The 19,570-nt window shown below is 39.4% G+C and overlaps 2 protein-coding genes across 5 annotated transcripts; one reads left to right on the forward strand and one right to left on the reverse strand.

The window, feature by feature from the left end:
* Positions 1-1,652: 1,652 nt before the first annotated feature.
* Positions 1,653-3,044, forward strand: sfr1 (SWI5-dependent homologous recombination repair protein 1). Its single transcript, XM_085477509.1, has 3 exons — positions 1,653-2,044; positions 2,194-2,538; positions 2,641-3,044. The coding sequence occupies exons 1-3, from the start codon at positions 1,952-1,954 to the stop codon at positions 2,827-2,829; spliced, it is 627 nt and encodes a 208-aa protein (XP_085333635.1). The 5' UTR covers positions 1,653-1,951; the 3' UTR covers positions 2,830-3,044.
* On the reverse strand, positions 2,851-19,568 carry cfap43 (cilia and flagella associated protein 43). 4 transcript variants are annotated; one of them, XM_085477503.1, is made up of 38 exons: positions 19,461-19,568; positions 19,140-19,393; positions 18,948-19,044; positions 18,677-18,844; positions 18,475-18,538; positions 18,206-18,356; positions 18,025-18,107; positions 17,813-17,941; positions 17,588-17,704; positions 17,415-17,492; positions 17,166-17,314; positions 16,876-16,979; positions 16,566-16,715; positions 14,500-14,660; positions 14,175-14,339; positions 13,952-14,082; positions 12,200-12,356; positions 11,322-11,429; positions 9,878-9,955; positions 9,423-9,527; positions 9,174-9,278; positions 8,963-9,079; positions 8,262-8,468; positions 7,891-8,097; positions 7,634-7,720; positions 7,405-7,485; positions 6,447-6,575; positions 6,237-6,356; positions 6,049-6,156; positions 5,725-5,811; positions 5,542-5,630; positions 5,229-5,445; positions 4,946-5,058; positions 4,633-4,798; positions 4,348-4,518; positions 3,511-3,591; positions 3,243-3,396; positions 2,851-3,159 (listed from the first exon to the last, which is right to left on the reverse strand). In XM_085477503.1, exons 1-38 carry the CDS (start codon positions 19,487-19,489, stop codon positions 2,987-2,989), a joined length of 4,890 nt encoding a protein of 1,629 aa, XP_085333629.1. In that variant the 5' UTR covers positions 19,490-19,568; the 3' UTR covers positions 2,851-2,986. The 4 variants fall into 4 exon arrangements, with proteins under 4 accessions (XP_085333629.1, XP_085333631.1, XP_085333628.1 ...); XM_085477505.1 differs by having other exon boundaries at positions 8,283-8,468; positions 18,460-18,538; XM_085477502.1 differs by having other exon boundaries at positions 18,460-18,538.
* Positions 19,569-19,570: the final 2 nt, after the last annotated feature.

Raw genomic sequence — 19,570 nt, forward strand, 5'->3', positions numbered from 1 at the left:
GTACAGCCATCACTGAGCTACTGCAGGTTAAAGGTCAAATTGACTTTGATTTTGAAACCACGTTATTTTTGCATCCTTTTTCACAAGCAGACACTTTACCGTCTCGCAGGAGAAAAGAACAAGTGTAAATCAAAGTTACTGATGGCTATGGTCCAGATAGGTCTTGGGTTTCAGGGCACTGATACCGTTCAGTTTGACAGTGAGAGTGTTGCAGACACTGTGACTCTGACTGGGACACTTAAACAGAAAGGAGCTGCCATTAATAACACCTGTCCTTTTCCTTCTTTGGATAAATATGGAAAGTGAGTGGAAAATGTGACACCAAATGTCAGGAGGCCTCAAGTTCGCTGCTAGCCAGGTGATTTTTATCACCTGTGTGTCCCCATATTGTGGCCCCTGTGTCAGACTGTAGTTTACTGGTCTTTATGTGCTGTTTATGTAAACCTTGGAGGGGAGATAAGGAAGTGTTTTACAGATGAGGCTCACTGGCAACGCATTAAAGGGAAACCAGCACACAGCGGATTGTGAAATCAAAATAACCCGCTAACCCAAAATACAAAACACCCTTTCAGCCAAAGTCAAGTGACAGTCTGTGCACAGCCCAGTAGCGTCTAATCCACTGGAAAAGGGGAAGCAAAAGGCTGACCATATCTTATAATTTAAGTAAGGGGGACAATAGCATGCAAAAACATGGCTAGAGTCTATATTTAAGAGTGCCCAGCCTGCACACCTGTATTTGATGAAAGACATGGCACCTGCGTTCGCTGTCTCACATTGGCTCTGTTGCTACCCATATTGCTGGGGACTGAGCACAGAGTTTTTGTCAAGTTTTCAAAAGTAAAAAAAAAAAACACTGAAAACTGTCTCCTGACTCACACATAGTAATTAACTGCAGCTTTCAGCCCTGCAACATTCATCCATATAATATGACAAAAATCCCCAGATCCCTAAGGTGTGTAATATCAGACTGCCAAGTGCTGAAGTTCAAGTCCAGGCAGCCTCACGTTTTAATTCCCACTTTTTATCCTCAAGGCAGCAGAAAAAAAAGCAGGTGATCGCAAACATCTGAACGCCATCCCAAACAAACCATGAATGGATCGGTCTGGAGGAGTTAAAAATAAGCCCATTAAAGGAAATGAATCAACTGATGAGAAGAGCTGAATCACAATGTGACTCGACCCTAGCAACAAGGGTGACAAGCAGCACTAAACCTGTCAACAGTCCACACAAATCAGTTTTACTTTGTGTTTCCTGTGGCACTTTATTTTGTAAAGCAGCATAGTTGAGTTTAATTTCACTGGAAGTCCTTACTTCTTGAATGTTACGCTTTATCCTTTAAAATCTAATGAGAAATATAATTTACTCTAATATTCTTCTTATAATTACTTGACTTTATTTAGTTTTACTGTAAGTAACCTGTATTTCCAGCAGGTTTTTTCAAGTTCAAAAAAATTATTTTTAGGAACACTTAACTAATTTTGCATGTATAATTTTCTCAAAGCAGAAGAGCGAGTCAATATAATCATACGGATTTATTGTAAGTTTGAGAAATATCATGAAAACACCGGATTTAAGGCACAAAGAACATTTTGTGCCTTACATGTTATACTAACTACAGCTCCCAAGATGCGTTTCTGTAATACGTCATTACGTTCTATCCAATCACAGACTGCGAAGGTTTCGAGCCGCAAAATACGGAAAAAGTCTTGCGTCGGTCCTAGCTTTCTGATTCAGTCTGCGTTTAGTGAAAGTTGTTGGCTGCTCAGTGGTTATTGTAGCAGCATTTAACAACCCTTCATTTACTGTAAGTGCTGAAAGTAGTTTTGTTTTTTCAGCCGCGTCTGTTAAAATGTGATAAATGGATAAGTGCCTAGCTAACGATATCCACTTGGCTAACTTAAACTACCGTTCCAAACTATGAAGTTTACATGATTCAAAGCAAGTTTCAGCGATGGAGATCACACCTAAAGCAGCTAAATTACAGAGGGACTGTTGTTCACCATGTAGTTCAGTAGAGTCAAGCCCGTGTGACTACAAAGAGAAGGTAAGGTGTTAGAAGGGCTTAAGCACCATTTATCTTACATAATATAACCTGGCATGATGGTTGACTCTATAGGAACTTTTGTAATTAACTATCAAAACTTGCCCATGCACTTTCCCTGTGAGTCATTTTCTTTCCTGTCACCCCCACAGCATCAACCGAAGCTGAGTGCCTCACTGAGGGAGAGGCTGAAGAGATCCAGGCGCTCCTTCATCTCTCCCCTCTCTGTGGCCAAACGCCTTTGTGTTGATGATGAGGAGAATGGCCAACAAGTTTCAGCAGATTCCCAGCAGCCCGTTAATAATCCTCCAGTGGTTTTAAGCAGTGTTGATGTAAACAGAAATGGGGAGAGAGAAGGGAGTAAAACGTTGTCTGGGCCTGCTCCCAAATCAACACAATATCCTTCAGGAGACTTTGCACAACGTCTCAGGAAGGAGGTGAAAGACAAAACAGAGACTCTACGTAGACTCAAGATGGTTAAAATGTACAGAAGCAAGGTATTGGCGACATTTAAATGGAACATAATGGGATATGTTTTTGGTTACTTAAACCAAAGCTGGCAATTTCTCACGACAGGTTCTCCCATCTTTCTCCCACAGAATGATTTGACTCATCTCCAAACATTGATTGATAAGTGGCGGCATTGTGCTCAATCTGCGCTGTATGAACTGCAATCAGAAGTCCCTATTGATGGACGAAAAGCCAGCTTGTCTGAGCTGATTGACCTGTTCAATTTGGATGAGAGCATTCTGCACTTTGACCGCACAGAGGACGACTTCACTACCTAATAAAATGTTACAGGGGAACAATCACATTTCAGATGTCCTGTTTATTGTTTAATTTGTTGCTGCTACAGTTCAAGTTGTACACTTTATGTTCAATTTATCTGCTGAGAGAAGCTTAAATAAAACCGTAAAAATCTGTTGAAGAAGAAAGCTTTGCTCATTAGTGTTTCAGTTGATCAAGCGAAGGAAAGTTCTTCATGGTGAGACGCTCAACTTCTGCCCCAAGGAAAGCCAGGTTCTCTGCCTGAGCTCTGGCGAGTTCCTTCAACTTGCTCCTCTTAACGATTTCCTGGTAGCGCTCTTCTCGTGCAGCAGCCTCATTTTCTGCCATAGCTAAATACCAAACATGCTAGAAGATGAAGAAAACTCCCATTTGCATTGTGTTTAATTAGAGCTGAAATGGCTGTTTTCGTTACCTGCTGCTTTGCAGATGTGTCTCAACTCTGACACGGTGACCTGCATTTCAGGGAGCTGCTGTTCTATATCGGCGCTCTTTTTAGCTTTTGCTGCTGCCCGCTTATTTAACTGTTCAATCTTTCTTAAGCGTTGCTGCACACTCTTCTTATGAGTCTGAAATTAAAAATAATTGCATTTGCATAATTGCATAAAATTGAAATAAAAATGCACATTTTATCTGAACAGTCATCTGCACAAATTACACACATGTAGCTACTGTTTTATTACCATTTCCATCAAGGCAATACTTTTCTCCAAACTGGAAATCTGCTTGGATGTGTGACTTTCTTGATCTGACTTGCTGCGATGCTGAAAAGAAAAGAGTGTGCAGTGAAAGAACAGAAAATCAGCATCCAACAACAGTTGAAGTAAAACACCTTCATCATAAAACTTTGGATTTAGTTGGTTGGTTTCATGGGCTTGAACAATGGCAGGAAATGGCCACCAGAGATCTACCTGAAGTTTTTTTTTCCAACGGAAGCTGGCATTCAGGCCTGGAAACACATGCGATGCTCATTGACTTGTTAAAAATAAGATGACGGATGACTCATTTGATCTGTATTTTTTATTTCTCAACTGCAGCGCTCTAACTTGTGATATTACTCGTGTTCAATGCGAATTAGGTTGTAAACAAAGTAAAACGTATTTTTAAAAAAAAAGAACGGAAGGACAGGATAATCTTCCAACCAGTCTCCGCCTATTGAGTAAGAGTTTTAAGAGCTGAAAAAGGGAAAAAAACAGGGTGGGGAGCTGGCGTGAATAGGGTGTGTGTCTTCAATAAAAGATCATCCATCTGTGCTGGAGGATGGTAACAATTTGCTGCCCGCAAAACATGTGATGCTGCCAAATACCTGCCTTCATATCACCGCCTGAGGTTTGGCCAGAAATGCAAATGGGATTAATGTTTAACCTCAAACGCAGACATTTTGTTATTATTTTAAGCAGATGTTGAACGTTTTCATAAGTTGGAATTATACAGCGTAATGCCTATTCACTGTCTCAGTTTAGTTTAGAATAAAACATTTAAAAAGAGGCAGTGTTAGCATATTTTAGAATCTACATTACTGTCATTTTCTGCTGCTCCTCTGAGAGTCGTAGCATCTTGATATTCTTCTCCTTGTCGTAGAGGTCTTCTATTTGCTTCCTCATCACCTTGTTCTCCCATTCCAGCTGGATCATGCCCTTACGCACGTCTTTGCACGCCACCATGGATGTTATTTTCTGCTCTGCAAGTGTCTGAGCATAGCGATATTAATCAGTAGCAGGCAACGACACCATAACCACCTGAATCTGACCAATTTGGTTTGAATCAAATCAAATTCTTTGTGATGAGAGTAGGAAAAGGCTGACCCTGATGACATTTCTCAGGTTGTCCACGACGCTCCTGTGGTAAAGCATGAAGTCGGTGTCTGCGTTGTCAGCAGTTGGGTCTGTGGTAGTCACCTCCACCTGTCCCTGTTTAAGTATTACCTGGACCATGGTGTCCATCAGGAGATCAGTCCTCCTCCGGTGCAGACTACAGCAGAAGGGGGGGGGGGGGGGGGGGGAGCACTCACGGGTCATTCTTCCATTAAAAAATAGATTTAATGTACTTACACTAGTCATTAAGTTTAAGGCTTGTTTTACAACTGCTTGGAATCAGAGTGAAAAATCTGATTTATACCTTTCAAGCGCTTTAGAAAGATTTTTAATTTCCTCTTGAGCAGCTTTATCCTCATTTCTCTTCTTCTGCAGGAACGCCTGCATCTCAGCGAGAGTCAAAGCTTTTGTTTTTACCTGAAAAAGACGTGTCCAGCAGTGAGTGCATGACTGCAAGCACAGAATGGAAATAGTTGTTTTTTACATCTATTCATAAGTTGAGCCGGAGTAAGATATTGTGCACATTTATGCATATCTTAATGGAACAGCAACTCTCCTCCATATTTAACCTCTCCTCATCGTCATACCTTTTGCTCGCTCTCTACTTTAGCTCTGCGAACGTGACAGAATTTCTCCCAGGCTACTGTGCTCAAGCCCTCTGGTATGTTCGCTGGAGCGTCCAGTTCGTCCATGGCTCTGAGCATTTGGCTGAATGCATCAGGGGCCTGAGAACCACACAGACGATGCTCTTTAAACGGGTCAGAATTGTTGCTGTTGTCCATCTGGGCCCTCATCTTCTGAGCCCTGTGGGGTGAAAATTTGCCCACAAAAAACGATAAACAGTTTACAACTCAAATTATGTAATTTTCTTCATGCGTAGCCATCAATCAGGAAACAAACCTGGGTCTGCGTTTGAACATCTTATAGAGGCAATCGACCATATGGCTCGGAAGGTCTGAAAATGCCCTCCTGAAGTCTTTATCCAGCGACTTCAGAGACACAGACGTTAGGTTACTATATTGTGTTATGTTTGCCATCTCTCTCAGCCATGATTTTAGTACGGTATTTAATCAGCTGGCTTACTTTGTCTTCAAGGACAACATTGTCATACGTCTCCTGTAACAACTCTACTTCATCTTCCAGCTTCTTCAACCTCTCCTCAGTTTCATCCTGTCAGAGGAACCAATTTTAGAGGAGACGAGCATGTATGGAAATTAGCGATAAGCAGTCTTGAAGCCTACAAAATGAGTGTGCCACACAGGTTAGCTCTTAAAAAAACATGCCTGAACGAAGAGAAGGTTTTGTTCTACAGTTTTGGATGATGTTGCTGCCATTTCTCACAAAGAACAGAGTGTGAAGCTGGCACTCATAAATTCCTACAGCATTACTGTGCACCAGTTTTCTGACCTTGTATGCCAACATTTTTTCAAGTTGGAGCTTGAGCTCCTGCTCTTGGCTTCTCATCTCTTCTTCTCTGAGGACTGACTCAACGAGATATGTGATCTTGAGCTCTTCCTGTAAGATACACCGAAACCAATTTTAAGCAGGATGTTATAAAAGACATTGCAAGGGGCAAATGAGAAGAGACGGCTTACCTGGTATATAGCTACTGTGCAGTTCACTTTCTTCTCTAACAGCTTTGCCAGATTTTCATCAAACCTTTCGGTCGCTTCCTTGGTGGACTGGTGAAGCTTTTTTATTTCAATTTCCAGTAGCTGCAACAACACAGGCCACAGACTGTTACCATTCACATCAGGAGTGAATTATAATTCAGATCAGTGCAAAAAGAGCATCTTATGTAATACCTTTTTGTACTTCTCCTTCTCCTCGCTGAGCTCCTTGGCTTTCTTTTCATACTCTTTGAAAACTTTTTTCTCCTCCTCACTCCACTGAATGTCAGGTTTGGTCAAAACAAACTCAGGCAGAGGTATTTCCTGTGGAGTAAATTCAATAGAAACTATGTGCCCTTCTTGCTCATTTGTCTAATTTAACTGACGCTGCTTAGAAAAGAATTCAAGTTTTAAAAAAAAGAAAGAAATCCTGCGACATCATTAACACACACACACACACACGTGGTTCATCTGGCTAGACTGTATGTAATATGAAACAAAGACATGAGATGTGGACCAGCTTTCTAATATGTTATATTATCTAATTACAGAATACATTATTATCTATAACTACCAGTAATTAAAAAACAGTATAGTTTTAAATAGCTAAGTACATCATGTTGTATTTATTTATATTATCTTCTCACTTAAAAGACTGTTTTGGTTTGGTTTTCTGTTTTTTAAATTGAATTACATTCTACAACAGCATTCAAATGTCTTATTCAACCATATACCCCCGAAACCCCGTCTTCCCACTTGAGAGCAGATCATCTAACAATTAAAAAGTCAGTGTTTCAATTCCTGGCTACTCTAGTCCGCATGTCAAAGCGGCAATAGTCAAGGTGCTGAAGCATGATTTTCAAAGGCACAGAATAAAGTGCTACATGAATGTGTGTGTGTTTATAACTATACTGTTTTTTTTTTCTCCTCTTAAGCCCGGTTGAATCGGGCTTAAGAGGAGAAGGGCACTTCATAGGTACCAGTTCATTTAACATAAAACTCTATTTTATATTTAATTGTATTCTGCATTTGGAGACAATCTCAAAATTAACAGATTGATCAAAGAAGTGAGTAGATAATATTTCATACTGTGTTCTGCTGTCTACTGGTCTACTTCAGCATTAATGTCTTAAAAAAATGTTTTGATGGTCACCATTTTCAAGATGTCCTCTTTTTTCACTTCAAGTACTCCATCCATCATGTCATCAAGAGCCCTTTCTCTAGAATCATCAGCCTGCAATTGAACAATAGAACAACAAAACCCATTAACATGGCAGAACTGAGCTATCCTCACCATCGAAGCAATCATCCTTTATGGAAGTATTTTAACATGTAAAAACCGAAAAACAAAAACATATTTTTTTTGTTTTGTGGCAGCATACTTGGGCAGCCAAACGACGTTCCTCCTCCAGCTTTCTCCTCTCCTCCTCTTCTTTCTGCTCCGCTGTGAGGTACCGTTCAGCTCTTATCTGGAGTTGGACAAAGTTGACATCTCATAAGACAAAAACCACACACCATTTCACACTTTGGTAAAAGAACAAACAAACAAACGAGCAGTTCAACTTGTACAGATGCTTTGTCCCCTGAACTTTCTCTGAACCCTCTGTGAACTGATTAGATGTTTCAAGAGGACAGTAACCTCAGAGACTTCCACTGCGAGCAGCCTCTCTGGCCACTCGCTGTTGGTCAGGCTGGGCTCCCACAGCTCCTCGTGCATGTCCAGCTGCAGCATGATTTCTCTGATGTGCTTGTTCCTGTCTCTCACACGTTTGAGCTCCTTCATCTTCTGCTTGTGTAATGCCTCAAAGTCAGCGTTGAAAGCCGTCTTGACGCGATAAATCACATCCTGCAATGTGCAGATTAGTGAAATTGGGCAAAGAAAACCTGCTATTAATGATCAGCATGACAATATGATGAAGTTGCTCTTTATTTCCATAATTATTATTTTTAAGAAAGTATTTTAATTACAGTTCTGGATATTCCCTGAATATAAAGACATAATTATTGCACCTTTTTGAAACAGGTTCCCACCTGTAACAAAACAATCTGGTTGATCCTCTGCTCTATGGTTTTCAGGCTGAACTGATCGTAGACATAAGGATTTGAATATCCTAACTGAGCCGAGATACTCCCCGTCACAGTGGCAGTCTCAGCGTCCTGGACTTTCTTCTCCTCCTCTTCTTCTTGTGCACTGAGATCTTTCTTTAGGTTGCCTAGCTGAGGGTTAAAGGTGGACACAAGGGCTGAGATAAACAGTGAGGACTGAATCTGTGGCCATGTGATTATAAACTTCATCCACAGGACATTGCACTAAGATAAAACTATCGAAACAACTCACTTTTAGCCACACAGCTATAAATCTAAAAAAGTTTCAACAATGGTGGACTGGCATGTGTTCAAGCATTTCAAAATGCTACTGCAGTGAAAGGTCAGATGAAGGACTGAGATTCATGGCATCCAATCATTTTGTAGCTGTAAACTTGTTTTGACTTGAACGCTTCAGCCATAAAATGTATTTCCAGAGAGGAAAACCCAAAACACAGAGGAGGCTGCGTTGTCGCAGCTTCCACTCAGTGCTGCATTACTGCATTTCTGTGTCACATTTCAAAACAGCAACACGATTTAACTGGTTCAAATTCATCACATGTGCCTTTCTTTGCAGTGCTACTCAGAATCTAAACTGTTTGAGCTTCTGGATCTGTTTTTCTTACGCTGCAGGCAGCTTTTTCTAACTTCCTCATATTTTGAACCCTGCAAAGGTCCTCAAGTTCTTTTGCTGTTTGCTCTTTCAGAGGGTAGTTCAGCACTTCAAGGTCAGAGTGAAAGGCCTGCGGCAGACAAGAGAAAAAGAAACTGCGATGATTAAAAAATGTTAAAAGTCATCAGTGTGATGTTTCGCTGTTTTTTTCTGACCCTTCTCACCTTTATGGTTCTGCCGATGACCTTCATGGTATCCCAGCATTCTCTCTTTAGGACATCACGGAGGTAACATTTTTCTACAATGTCCCATTCAATTTCCGTCCTCACCTACAACAGGGAAACAAATTCACAATCACCCGAATTCAGAATTAAAGTGTCATCCCATTTATGTATGTGTGTGTGTGTGTGTGTGTGTGTGTGTGTGTGTGTGTGTGTGTGTGTGTGTGTGTGTGTGTGTGTGTGTAGCAGTACCCTTGTGACCTCCTGCTCCACCATGGCCTCGAGTCTCCTCTCCTCCTCAACATCCAGGTTAAAGTGTTCAGGCTGGTTCTCACTGTCACGTATCATCTCCTGGATCTAACATCACAGGAAATACAGTGCAGGGATCCCACTCTTTGTGGAACTGTTATCATTTTTTCAAATATCATGTTATGCTTTATCTGCTGTATAGTATTTACCATAAAGTTTTTAGCTTTTAGATATGGAGTATTTTGGCTACATGAAATCTGTTTTTAGATCACTCTAATTACGTGTATGTAGGTTTTGTTCAGGTATTAAGTATAGTTGTAAGTACGGAGAATTCTCAGTGGATTGAAAAACGTTTATTGACACAGTAATTGTGTTAAATTCTTTCAGGTTTTATGCATGGGCATTATAATTTTCTCCTAATCTTTTTAATACCAGCATTTGTAATAAACTTCACTTACACTGTCGCGTAACTCTTTGATGGTTTCCATCAGGTTCTTCTTCATCTCAGAGTATTTCTCTTGATCTTCTTTTAGAAGCTGTTGACAACATGTAGACTGTCAGATTCACAAGAATCGAGAATCTCTCGTAAAAATTCAAATTAGAAATAGTAATTACTGACAAGAAAAGAAAACACTTCAGCCTGTAGCACAGAGTCAGTGCCAGGATCCCGATTGTGGACAAAGTAATTATAGAAGTTGATTTTAATCCTGACGCTTATATTTATTACAAGTGGGTGCATGCGCGTACCCACAAGCATGTGTAAATGAAAAAAACAATACTCAATCTATCATTAATATTCTTGCTGTGGATTGTGAAGACCAATATGTTCATCCTCTTAAACACAGAGATCCAAAGTGTAATCAAAGAAACAAATAAATCCTCTTATGGATGAGAGGGTGAGCTACACTGACTTATAACAACAGTGAGAAAACAGCACTGCCCTGTATATTCATCAACCCAATAGAAACTGCCTCTACATTGAAAGAGAATATAAAACAGACAGGCCACCTATTTTTTAACAGTTCTCAGGACAAATTTTATTTTGTCCCCGCTGAGACTCGTCTAATATTTTGAAACAAAGAAGCCGTGAAGGTTCAGTATGACCAAAATCCCAGAATCAAACTGAGTAAAACCTCATGATCGTATCAGAAAAATTCAGAGAAGTTTCTTCATCCTCTGCTGAACAACCTCTGAACTGTGATGTGCTCCCTCAGATTTATCAGGTCATGGTTCATGTGAAATGGGTTGTTGTGATTGGTCAGAATTTGCCTTTGATAACTTCATAAATATCACCTTTTACTTATATATAAAGGAAAACACATTTAGTTTTTATTTATTTAAATATTTCCTTTGTATTAATTGAAAATAAATACTAAGACACTTACTCATCTTATCACGGTGGGCCCGTTAGTGGAGTGGGTGGGTTCAGGCCCCTTAGGCCCACCCACAACGCCGTGGTAGATGTAGCATAAATCAGACTAGAAAGTGCCTCTTTCCGATGTGTGATAAGATAATCAGTGAGGTTTGCTAAACCTAAAATTTAAAAACCTGCCACACCTTCAACATCAATTTATTGTTAACAAAATTCTTTGTCAGGTGACAAAGTACCTAACATGCTCTTACACATGTTTATGTTCTTTACTGCGCTATACCTATAGCTAATTGGTTTTCTTACTCCATAAAAAAAATAAATCAAGCTGTTGCACAGAGTGACTGCATGCCAAAAACCACACAGCTGTTTTTCCAGCTAGATACCACACACTGGTGCAAAGGGGACTTTTGTAACCTTCCAATCTGCAAGCGCGTAGAAAACCCCCCCAGCAGAATAAGTATCTAAAAATAGTAGACAACATCCAGATGTCATTCCACCACCACAAATATCACAGCATATTAGTCACTGACCCCCTCTCGCCTGCTTTCCAGCCAGGTGGGCTGTGAAGGTGGAGCACGTAGGAAGTTGTTATCGTCCCTATCTCGCTCTGTCACATTGACAGATGGTCCACCACTGACCTATGACACATAAAAATAACTCAAAGATTTAGATAAGTAAACAGTAAATGGCACACAAGCAATAAATAGCAGTTTATATCTATTACAACTGATAAGATATACTTTATTTAGCATAAGAGCTGGAAAATTCCCATGTTACAACAGCCAAAACTTTAACTACAGCCTCTAACAAACCAGCTTAAAAAGCTGAATAGTTTAGTAATAAAGTACAATATGGCCAAAAAAAGATTTAAAAAAAATTAAAGACATATATGACAATTAACAAAAGAAATGAGCTAAAAACAAAAAACCTACATGAAAAATCCAGTAACAAACATATTTTAAAAACAAAATATAAGAAAATTAAAACAGTGTATTAAATGGAGTAACGAAAAAACATCAGGCCCTTTCTTAAGAAGAAAAAGTTAGGTTTAATTGGTGCTTAAAATAAGTTTGTCACGTGCATAACAAAACATTATAACTTAAATCTGTTTATGTTAAAGCTCTGTCGGGGAGGCGTTCCTTCAGATTTGGAGGCTGTAGTTTGGGAACTGAGTTGTGAGGCATTGAAAAACATTTACTTTTTTCCTACCACATTAAAATCATTAACAGCTGAAGTTAAGAAACAGCACTGAGCTACTAGAGGCCATGGAAGCAGGGAAGTCTGCACAAAGGAAACTTTTACAGCACTAGACTGCAGTTAGTTAATAGCTTTAGCCCATTGTCCTGAGCAAATAGAGCATGTTTTTACAGTAAAACAGAACGCAATGGATCAATTTAACCTTACTTACCTCTAGAGTTTCCGTGCCGACCGGAGACACTTGACCCCACACAGGAAAGTTAATCAGGATGGGATTTTCAGTATCAAAGATATTCTTCAAGAAATAAGCCGTAGACTTGCTGTACTGAGTAGCTTCATTCATCGTACTGACATCCCCACCTTTAACTCTGTGTGAACCCAAGCAGAAATACACAAAAATATGCAAAGGTATTTATCAGCTGTCATTTTAAGAGAAGACCGCAGTCAACGGTGAATTGATCATAATGAAGGCACAAGTAACAGCGCACACAAATCCATTTAAGAGTTTCTAGACAAAAGAATCTCTGAGAACAGACTACACAGCTTGGTTGCACAGATAATATTTGATCTTTTCATGGAATTTGTTGCTATTAATAAAAATATATGTTATCATCAAGCATGTCCTTTAACCCCCTCAGGTTTAACGGTGCAATGAATCTTTGTAGAGCCTAAGCATGTAACTTTAACCCTAGGCGATCGGACTGTGCAATTAAACTGTTCTATACAGTTTTGTCAATCAGGGAACAAAAATAATAATAATTTTACTTGAAGCACAAAAGAAAAAAGTATTTTAAAAAAATCTGTTCTTTTCCTTCTCTAAAATACAGAGTTAGAATAGGGTTATCACCTCAGAGGTCTGTTTATGGCCCAGGCTGTATATTTATATGGATCATAATGAAAAGGTTTTCTAGTGTGGATCTGAATTTGAAACAATTAAACTTTTCATTGTTTCTCAAAGAAAGTATCCTACTGAAAATATGATGGATTGTTATGTGGCATCATCTGTGATCCCAGAAACATGCATGCACACCCGTTTTTAACATTACTGGCTTTGATTTTATTGTAAATTTCCAACTTCTAAATCAGTGATGAGAAGATGGAAATTTATGAGTAGGTCTGCGAACCACGGCTAACAGACTTACAGTAGTGACATTTTTCCGCTACAACACCCTGACGCAGATTCCAAAGTGACAATGAAAACAGCTCAACGTCAGAAAACATTTAAAACACAACAGAATCGAGAGGAAAGATGTTTTCTTAGCTTTTGCTTTAAACAAAAGCATTGATATATGTTTGCCAATAAAATAATACTGCCATGTTTTAATAAAGTCAATCCTTAATTCAGTCAGTCTTTTTTAGCAGTACTGAAACAAAGATAAAAGTCACACAAGGATTGCCTAAAATATGTAATTTTGTTTGTAAATTTTGTGTTTTTGACAAAAAACAATTGAAACTATAATTAATAACATGGGAACATTTTAGAGTATCTGTCACAGATAAATTAAACATTATATATATAGCTTGGTCAATTGGGGTTACATTTACAGATTATTCGCAATATTATTATTATATAAATAATATAGGCAGTGGGTTATACACACCATGATCTCGCAAATGGTGCATGCAAAACAAAATATTTCTGAAGCACTAAAACCTTTAAGATAAAAACGACTTGAAAACAGAAGCATGCAGGAACAATTGCTGTAGTCAGATGTGGAATGTGAGTGGGATGTTATTCTGAGGAAAGATTGTGCTGTGAATTTTATTAGATCTTTGTCTTCCTGCTGATATTCCCCTGGACACTAAGTTATATTTACTTACTTTTGTCCTTCATTGCCAGTTATAATAGAGAAAAAGCCCTGCCTTACGTAACCCTCATCAGCCTATTGGTGACTGTGAGCAACGGTTCCCTCTGCTGTTCACATCTGTGCATTATGTAAGCGTGACGTGCAACTTGTTTTACCTGATGTTAGTGCACACAAGAGAGCCATCTTTGAGGCCTACAGTGAGGAGTGTGCAACCGTCTGTGGAAAAGGACACGTTCCGGACTCCACCGAGACGGCACGAGTGACACTGCAGTTCAATGTACCGCTCCTAGAGGTGTGGCAGCGCCACAGGGAATGAAAAGCAGGATTCAAAAACATTCACAGTAAAAATGAAAAACAGGAAATTAAATGAGATCTAACCATGGACGCAGTTTGTCTAATCCGTAGTAAGCCATCTCGGGCCACAGAAGCCAACCATAAGCGGTGAGGGGAGAGAGCAAGAGAGGCAGGGCCCAGTGGATGACCCCTTACTTCCTGCACTGGTTTCAGCTCGACTCCCTGTTGATCAGAGAGATCCCCTTTGTCCTGAGAGAACAGATCAGAGAGTAGAATAATAAGATTCAAAATGCACACCTGAGACCATTACGTATGTAAAACTACAAAAACAAATCAGAGTGATGCTATGCTGTGACTTAGTTATACAGATGATTTGAGAAGAAAAAAGCCAAAAAAGACAGCAGCAAACCTCAGGAAGTACAAATCGCTGAAGTGTTTTACTCCTGTGGCAGTAAGCAAAGATCTCACTTAATCCCAGAACACAGCTTGTAAGTGGACGAGGCACGGTGAATGTGAACACTTTGAGGACGTGAGAAGACAGGCAACCATGTCGGTCTATACTATCTGGACCTGCAGAACAGCAGACACGTTGTAATATGCAATGAAAAACAGATAAATTGAGAATTACAAACTGCCAAGCCTGTTTTTTTTCTGGCGCTTTAATCTCAAAGATGGCCCCTTAAAGCAAACTAGCATCTCAGCGTTAGTATTAGAACTCTCAATTTGGTGTTTGCTTCTTCTTTGTGTCTTTGTGTGTGTTGTCCAACATAGTTTTCCAGTCTGCTGTATAAATAAAGGGTGTGATTTTGTAAACTGTTCACTCGCTGTATTCATTTTAACTGTGTCAGTAACAACATGTCTAAACATTTCTGTGTGATACATCACGTTAAGTACTATTAATCCATTATGGGAACGTGGTCTAGTGTCGGTTCCTTGTTTTGAACACTGCCAAGATATTTCCTTGGATAAATAAAACATAATGGATAAATAATGCATTTTTTCAGGCTTAAAACAATAAGAACAGAAGACAAGAAGAAGCCTATCATTCATCGTTTATTAAACCTGTGTAAAGTACTGTTTAAAATCTCAGGCTGTCTCCCAGTTCTTTATATTTTGCTCCTACAATGGGAGATAGGTGCAGTGAAACGTGCAAACATAAATGGAAATATAGTACATGAGACAAGAACAGTTTCCACAGTTCTATCAAATCTTTAAAGTCAATATTTGGTATGCCCAGCTTCATTCTTCAATATAGCATGAACTCTTTTAGGCAGCCTTCTTGTCATTTCATTAAGTAATCTTCAGGAGTAATTTTCCAGGTTTTTTGAAGGAAATTTAAAGCTCTTCTCTGGATGATGGCTGCTTTTTTTTTGTTTTTGTTAAGAAGATTCCACGTGGTTTCCATAATGTTTAGGTGTGGGTTCTGGGGAGGATGATCTATGGCTCATAGTTTTTTTAGTCCTCCCACTTCTTTTGTCTTCATTTTTCAAGTTTCCTCAATTTTTTTTAAGGACACACTGTACACCATGTCAAGATATCCAAAGTTTTTAGCTAAAAGGAATCACCTTTGGGAATCATCTTGTTGAAGAAAAAATAAAATTGTATGCCTTTCAAAATGCATTTTTTGGGACTTTTTAAAATCTGACTAAAGAAATGGAAGCAAAATTCATGCCTTTGCAACGAGCTGCTAATAACAAAGTCCTAAAGATACAATTTAAAACTGATTCTTTCAGAATCAGAAAGACTTTATTTATCCCCAAGGGGCAATTAAGATACAACAGAGCAGCATGACGTTGAAGATAAGGGCAGGGCATAAACAAGCAATAAGAGTGAGAAGTTCCAAAGTTTTTTGTTATATGTCAACATAACACTCAAAAGACCTTCAGAAAGCCAGGAGAACTACTGCTAAAGACCACTTTAAGAAAAGACAAGAAAGCCTTGCTCCCTGGAAACAAATCATAAAGAATGGATAGGTGACTCAAGACTTTTCACAGTACTGTAAGTGGAATATAAAGGAAACCACGGGAACCAGGACATGATCCTTAAGTTTCGCTTGTACTTTATTTCCATTAATCACCTTCCAAACCTCTCCTCGCCCACAGGAGATGATTCAACTTTTGGTTTCAAAATGAATTTTTGCTTTTTGCAGATTCTCAAACCTCACTCCTCTCATGTATGCAGTGCCCCTCCTTGGCTAAATGTTTACATTTTTTTTAACTGCCTTAGTTTACTACCCCATGATTTAATGATTCATTTATTAGACTTGAGATTCTCACATTGCCTCTGAGACACTGCCAAAAAATCCTACTATTTTTCAAGAGGGATTCACGCTCTTAAAAAGGTACCACAGTAATTTATGTTCTACAGATTCTTTTTTTTTTAAAGAACAACTCTGTCCTATCATAAAACTGTTTTAAAATGATTTAAACATCTAGAGACTAAGTAGAGAATTCATCAACACTTTTAGTTTTGTACCTCCAAGGTTCTGGGTAGGCAGAGAGAGCAATGTAAGCAGGCTACTGTCCTTTTTTCTGTCCTCTTCACCAGCACACAGTGCAAGAACTTTCACCTCGTTCATGTCCCTGTTGCACTGAGCGGAAAGAGACAAAATGCATCCAGAAAGAACTGGAAAATAAACCCACACATTGCATTGGTTACAGTAGTAGGACCACACATTTCTGCAACGCTACAGTGTGTGACAGTTCTTATCTAGTTACACTGATGTGTGCTGTAATTTAATGTTGATTTATAATATTTTGAAAGGAGTAAGAATAAAAGCATTTACCTGTGTACCCTATGACTGAAAACATCTTGGACGGCCTAGCTTCTAAGACATAGATATGTGAATCTGAGCCACCGGTGAAAAGATAGTGCCCGTCATGATCAAAACTGTAAAAGTAAACACATTTTTATTTGCTTTTCTGAGCAGAAGGGGAGAAGAAGTCACCCTCTAATTCATGCTTCCATGTCACAAATATAATAATATATAATAATATAATATAATATAATATAATTTTGTGTGCAGTTTTTAACTGAAATGCCCGTGAAAGCATCACAAAAATGGAAGATACTTACACTAAATGATCAACAGCACTGTGGTAAAGGAGAACCTCGTGCACCAGGCGAGGCCTCTGCTCCTGGTTTAGGTCAATAAAGAGCACTTTTCCTGTAGTTGTTCCTACAGCTGCATAGTGTGCAACAGGACAGCAGGCCAGACATGTCACCTAAAGACAAAGAGACTTGTGTTTTTTCTTAAAAATGTCAATTTTACACATTTTATATTAAAGTGCTCTGTCCTGTAAGTTCTCCTGGTGGCAATCTGACCTCCACTTGGAGTGAGAGAGAACTGATGCAGATGCCATCTGAGGACCACAGTTGCAATTCTCCAGACTCCTTCAAGGACTGCAACCAATGTAAACACAAACATCACTGCTCATTAAGAGACACAGGCCCAAATTACAAGACGCTGCAGTTCTTGAGCAACACAGATGCTTTACCACACAAATGTTCTTGTCATTGTGCAAGAGAGTTGCTGTCACAAAGTTGCCACTGAGAACATCGAAGATCTTCACAATCCTATCTGACTGGGCTGGGTTCAACACATATATCTGCCCCTGAAAAGCAGGAGGTGTCAGAGTTTGTTCTTTTCTGTCATGTAACATATTATTATTTGGATATTTTAGGCTATATCATGTTATGCTCCTGCGCACTTAAGTACTTACGGTATTAGAGGAAAAAAGTAATGTTTTATAGTCAGGAGAGTACATCACAGTTGTGACAGGTCTTTCTAACTTCCACGTTTGTGCAATGTTTATCTGACTCCCTTTGATTTGCAGGTGTACCACGCTCTCCTGCAACACAGAACAATATTAAATTGCCTGATGTTTGATGTGCTTGTATACATTAATACAGTAACCATTGAGTGGGCTTGTACCTTTCCTACAGCAATCAAACCATTGTTGTTAGGAGTTAAACGCTGAAAGCTGTTTCTTCTGAGTTCAGGGATAGATTCAGCACCTGAACAAAAATGAAGAACAAATAATATGTCCAATGTGTTTTCTAGTCTCTGAATTGGGTAAAAAATATGTTCCACATCCAAGTGTGGGTTTGTTTACTTGTAGGATTGAAAAGGACAGAGACAGAGTGGCTCTCTGGGTCAACAAGAAGCAGGAATCCTTCAGCACAGCCCACATAGAGCTTTGAAGTGGCTGTCCAGCAGATGGCAGAAGGAGTCAGCCTGGCTCTGGTGCTCTGGTGGAGTTTGGCCTGTGCAAACACATGTAGAGCTGGGTCATGGAAAACATAATTGTTTTATGGATAAATTAAAGATCTAAAAACTGCAGTTATATCACACAAACTAGAAAGTTACCATAATGTTGCTGACATTTTGAGAGGATGGTGCCTGGCTCTCACTAAAGGTCCCACCAGGTGCTGGAAGCTTAATTGTACTGCAATATGACAAATATGATATGCACATATATGTTATTATTTGACTCTTTACTTTCCCCACTTTCTTTCAACCTTCCATGCATTTGCAGCAAGGCTGAAAGAAACTTAAACACATGCATTTGCTGTATTGCGTTTACCTCGGTTGCAGGACATGAAGGCTGTCACTCTTTGCAATATTCCAGACAGTGAGTGAAGCAGTGCCCAAGGAACAAAGCTGAAGCCAATTCATGGGGTTGAATGCCAAGGAAACGACATCCTGTCCAGCTTGTGGTTGAGAACAAAGTGGCTCAGCATTTTCCCAGTTCCTGCATCAGAAGGTTATGATTACTATTACATTGCCGCTCAGCCCGAGTAACTGAAAACACATGGTACACAGTATAGGGCAGTGTTCTGCTTTGAGTGGCTTACCACACAGTAATGATGTGGTCAGGAAGAGAGGAGCAGGAGCCCAAATATGGACCACCGTGGCTTAATGCAAGAGATGTGTAGTCCAGTTGTGCTCCTCCTAAAGAAAGAGATGAATGAGCAAAAGTCCACATCTTTGGCAGGATTACAGTAAAAAATGTGGCAGTTTAACAAATTAAAGTACGTCTGCCTTACCCTTAAGTTCATTCTTCAACTGAAGCTCAGGGAAACTGTACACATATATCGACGGGGATAGCTTTTCCTCGGAAAAAGCAAAAATCCCACTGTTTCCGTTGGCTGTCAATGCACCAATGCCTCTGCCAGGACTCGGAAACGCGTTTTGCGTCCTTGTCTCCAAATTCAGGAAACATATATGATTCCCACATGTGTAGCATACTGTTTTATTTTCAACAAACTCGGTATTTTTGTTTCCGAAACCTTGTATCCACCTGTAACAATCCAATATCAGTTAATTGTTAACAAATAACCAGTGTCGTAATTGCAGCGACAACATACCTGAGTTCTAAACTTCCAAACTCGTTCATTTTACGATTAAAAAGAAGAAAAAAAAAGCCAAACTACGCAATGTTTATAAGTACTTTCAACCGGGAGAGCGTTGTGTAACC

The sequence above is a fragment of the Copadichromis virginalis genome, linkage group LG13, assembly GCF_057382275.1.
Source record: "Copadichromis virginalis isolate Kocher_CV1m ecotype Utaka linkage group LG13, C_Virginalis_male_GT1.1, whole genome shotgun sequence".
Classification (NCBI taxonomy): domain Eukaryota; kingdom Metazoa; phylum Chordata; class Actinopteri; order Cichliformes; family Cichlidae; genus Copadichromis; species Copadichromis virginalis.

Excerpts from the sequence above, each read along its gene's own strand:
- sfr1 (XM_085477509.1), top strand. The coding sequence starts at position 1,952 with ATGGAGATCACACCTAAAGCAGCTAAATTACAGAGGGACTGTTGTTCA. Across the intron at positions 2,045-2,193 it reads CGTGTGACTACAAAGAGAAG|CATCAACCGAAGCTGAGTGC; the intron begins GTAAGGTGTTAG and ends TCACCCCCACAG. Across the intron at positions 2,539-2,640 it reads TTAAAATGTACAGAAGCAAG|AATGATTTGACTCATCTCCA; the intron begins GTATTGGCGACA and ends TTTCTCCCACAG.
- cfap43 (XM_085477502.1), bottom strand. The coding sequence starts at position 19,489 with ATGAACGAGTTTGGAAGTTTAGAACTCAG. Across the intron at positions 17,705-17,812 it reads TACTTTTTTCCTCTAATACC|GGGCAGATATATGTGTTGAA; the intron begins GTAAGTACTTAA and ends CCTGCTTTTCAG. Across the intron at positions 17,315-17,414 it reads CTCTCTCACTCCAAGTGGAG|GTGACATGTCTGGCCTGCTG; the intron begins GTCAGATTGCCA and ends CTTTGTCTTTAG.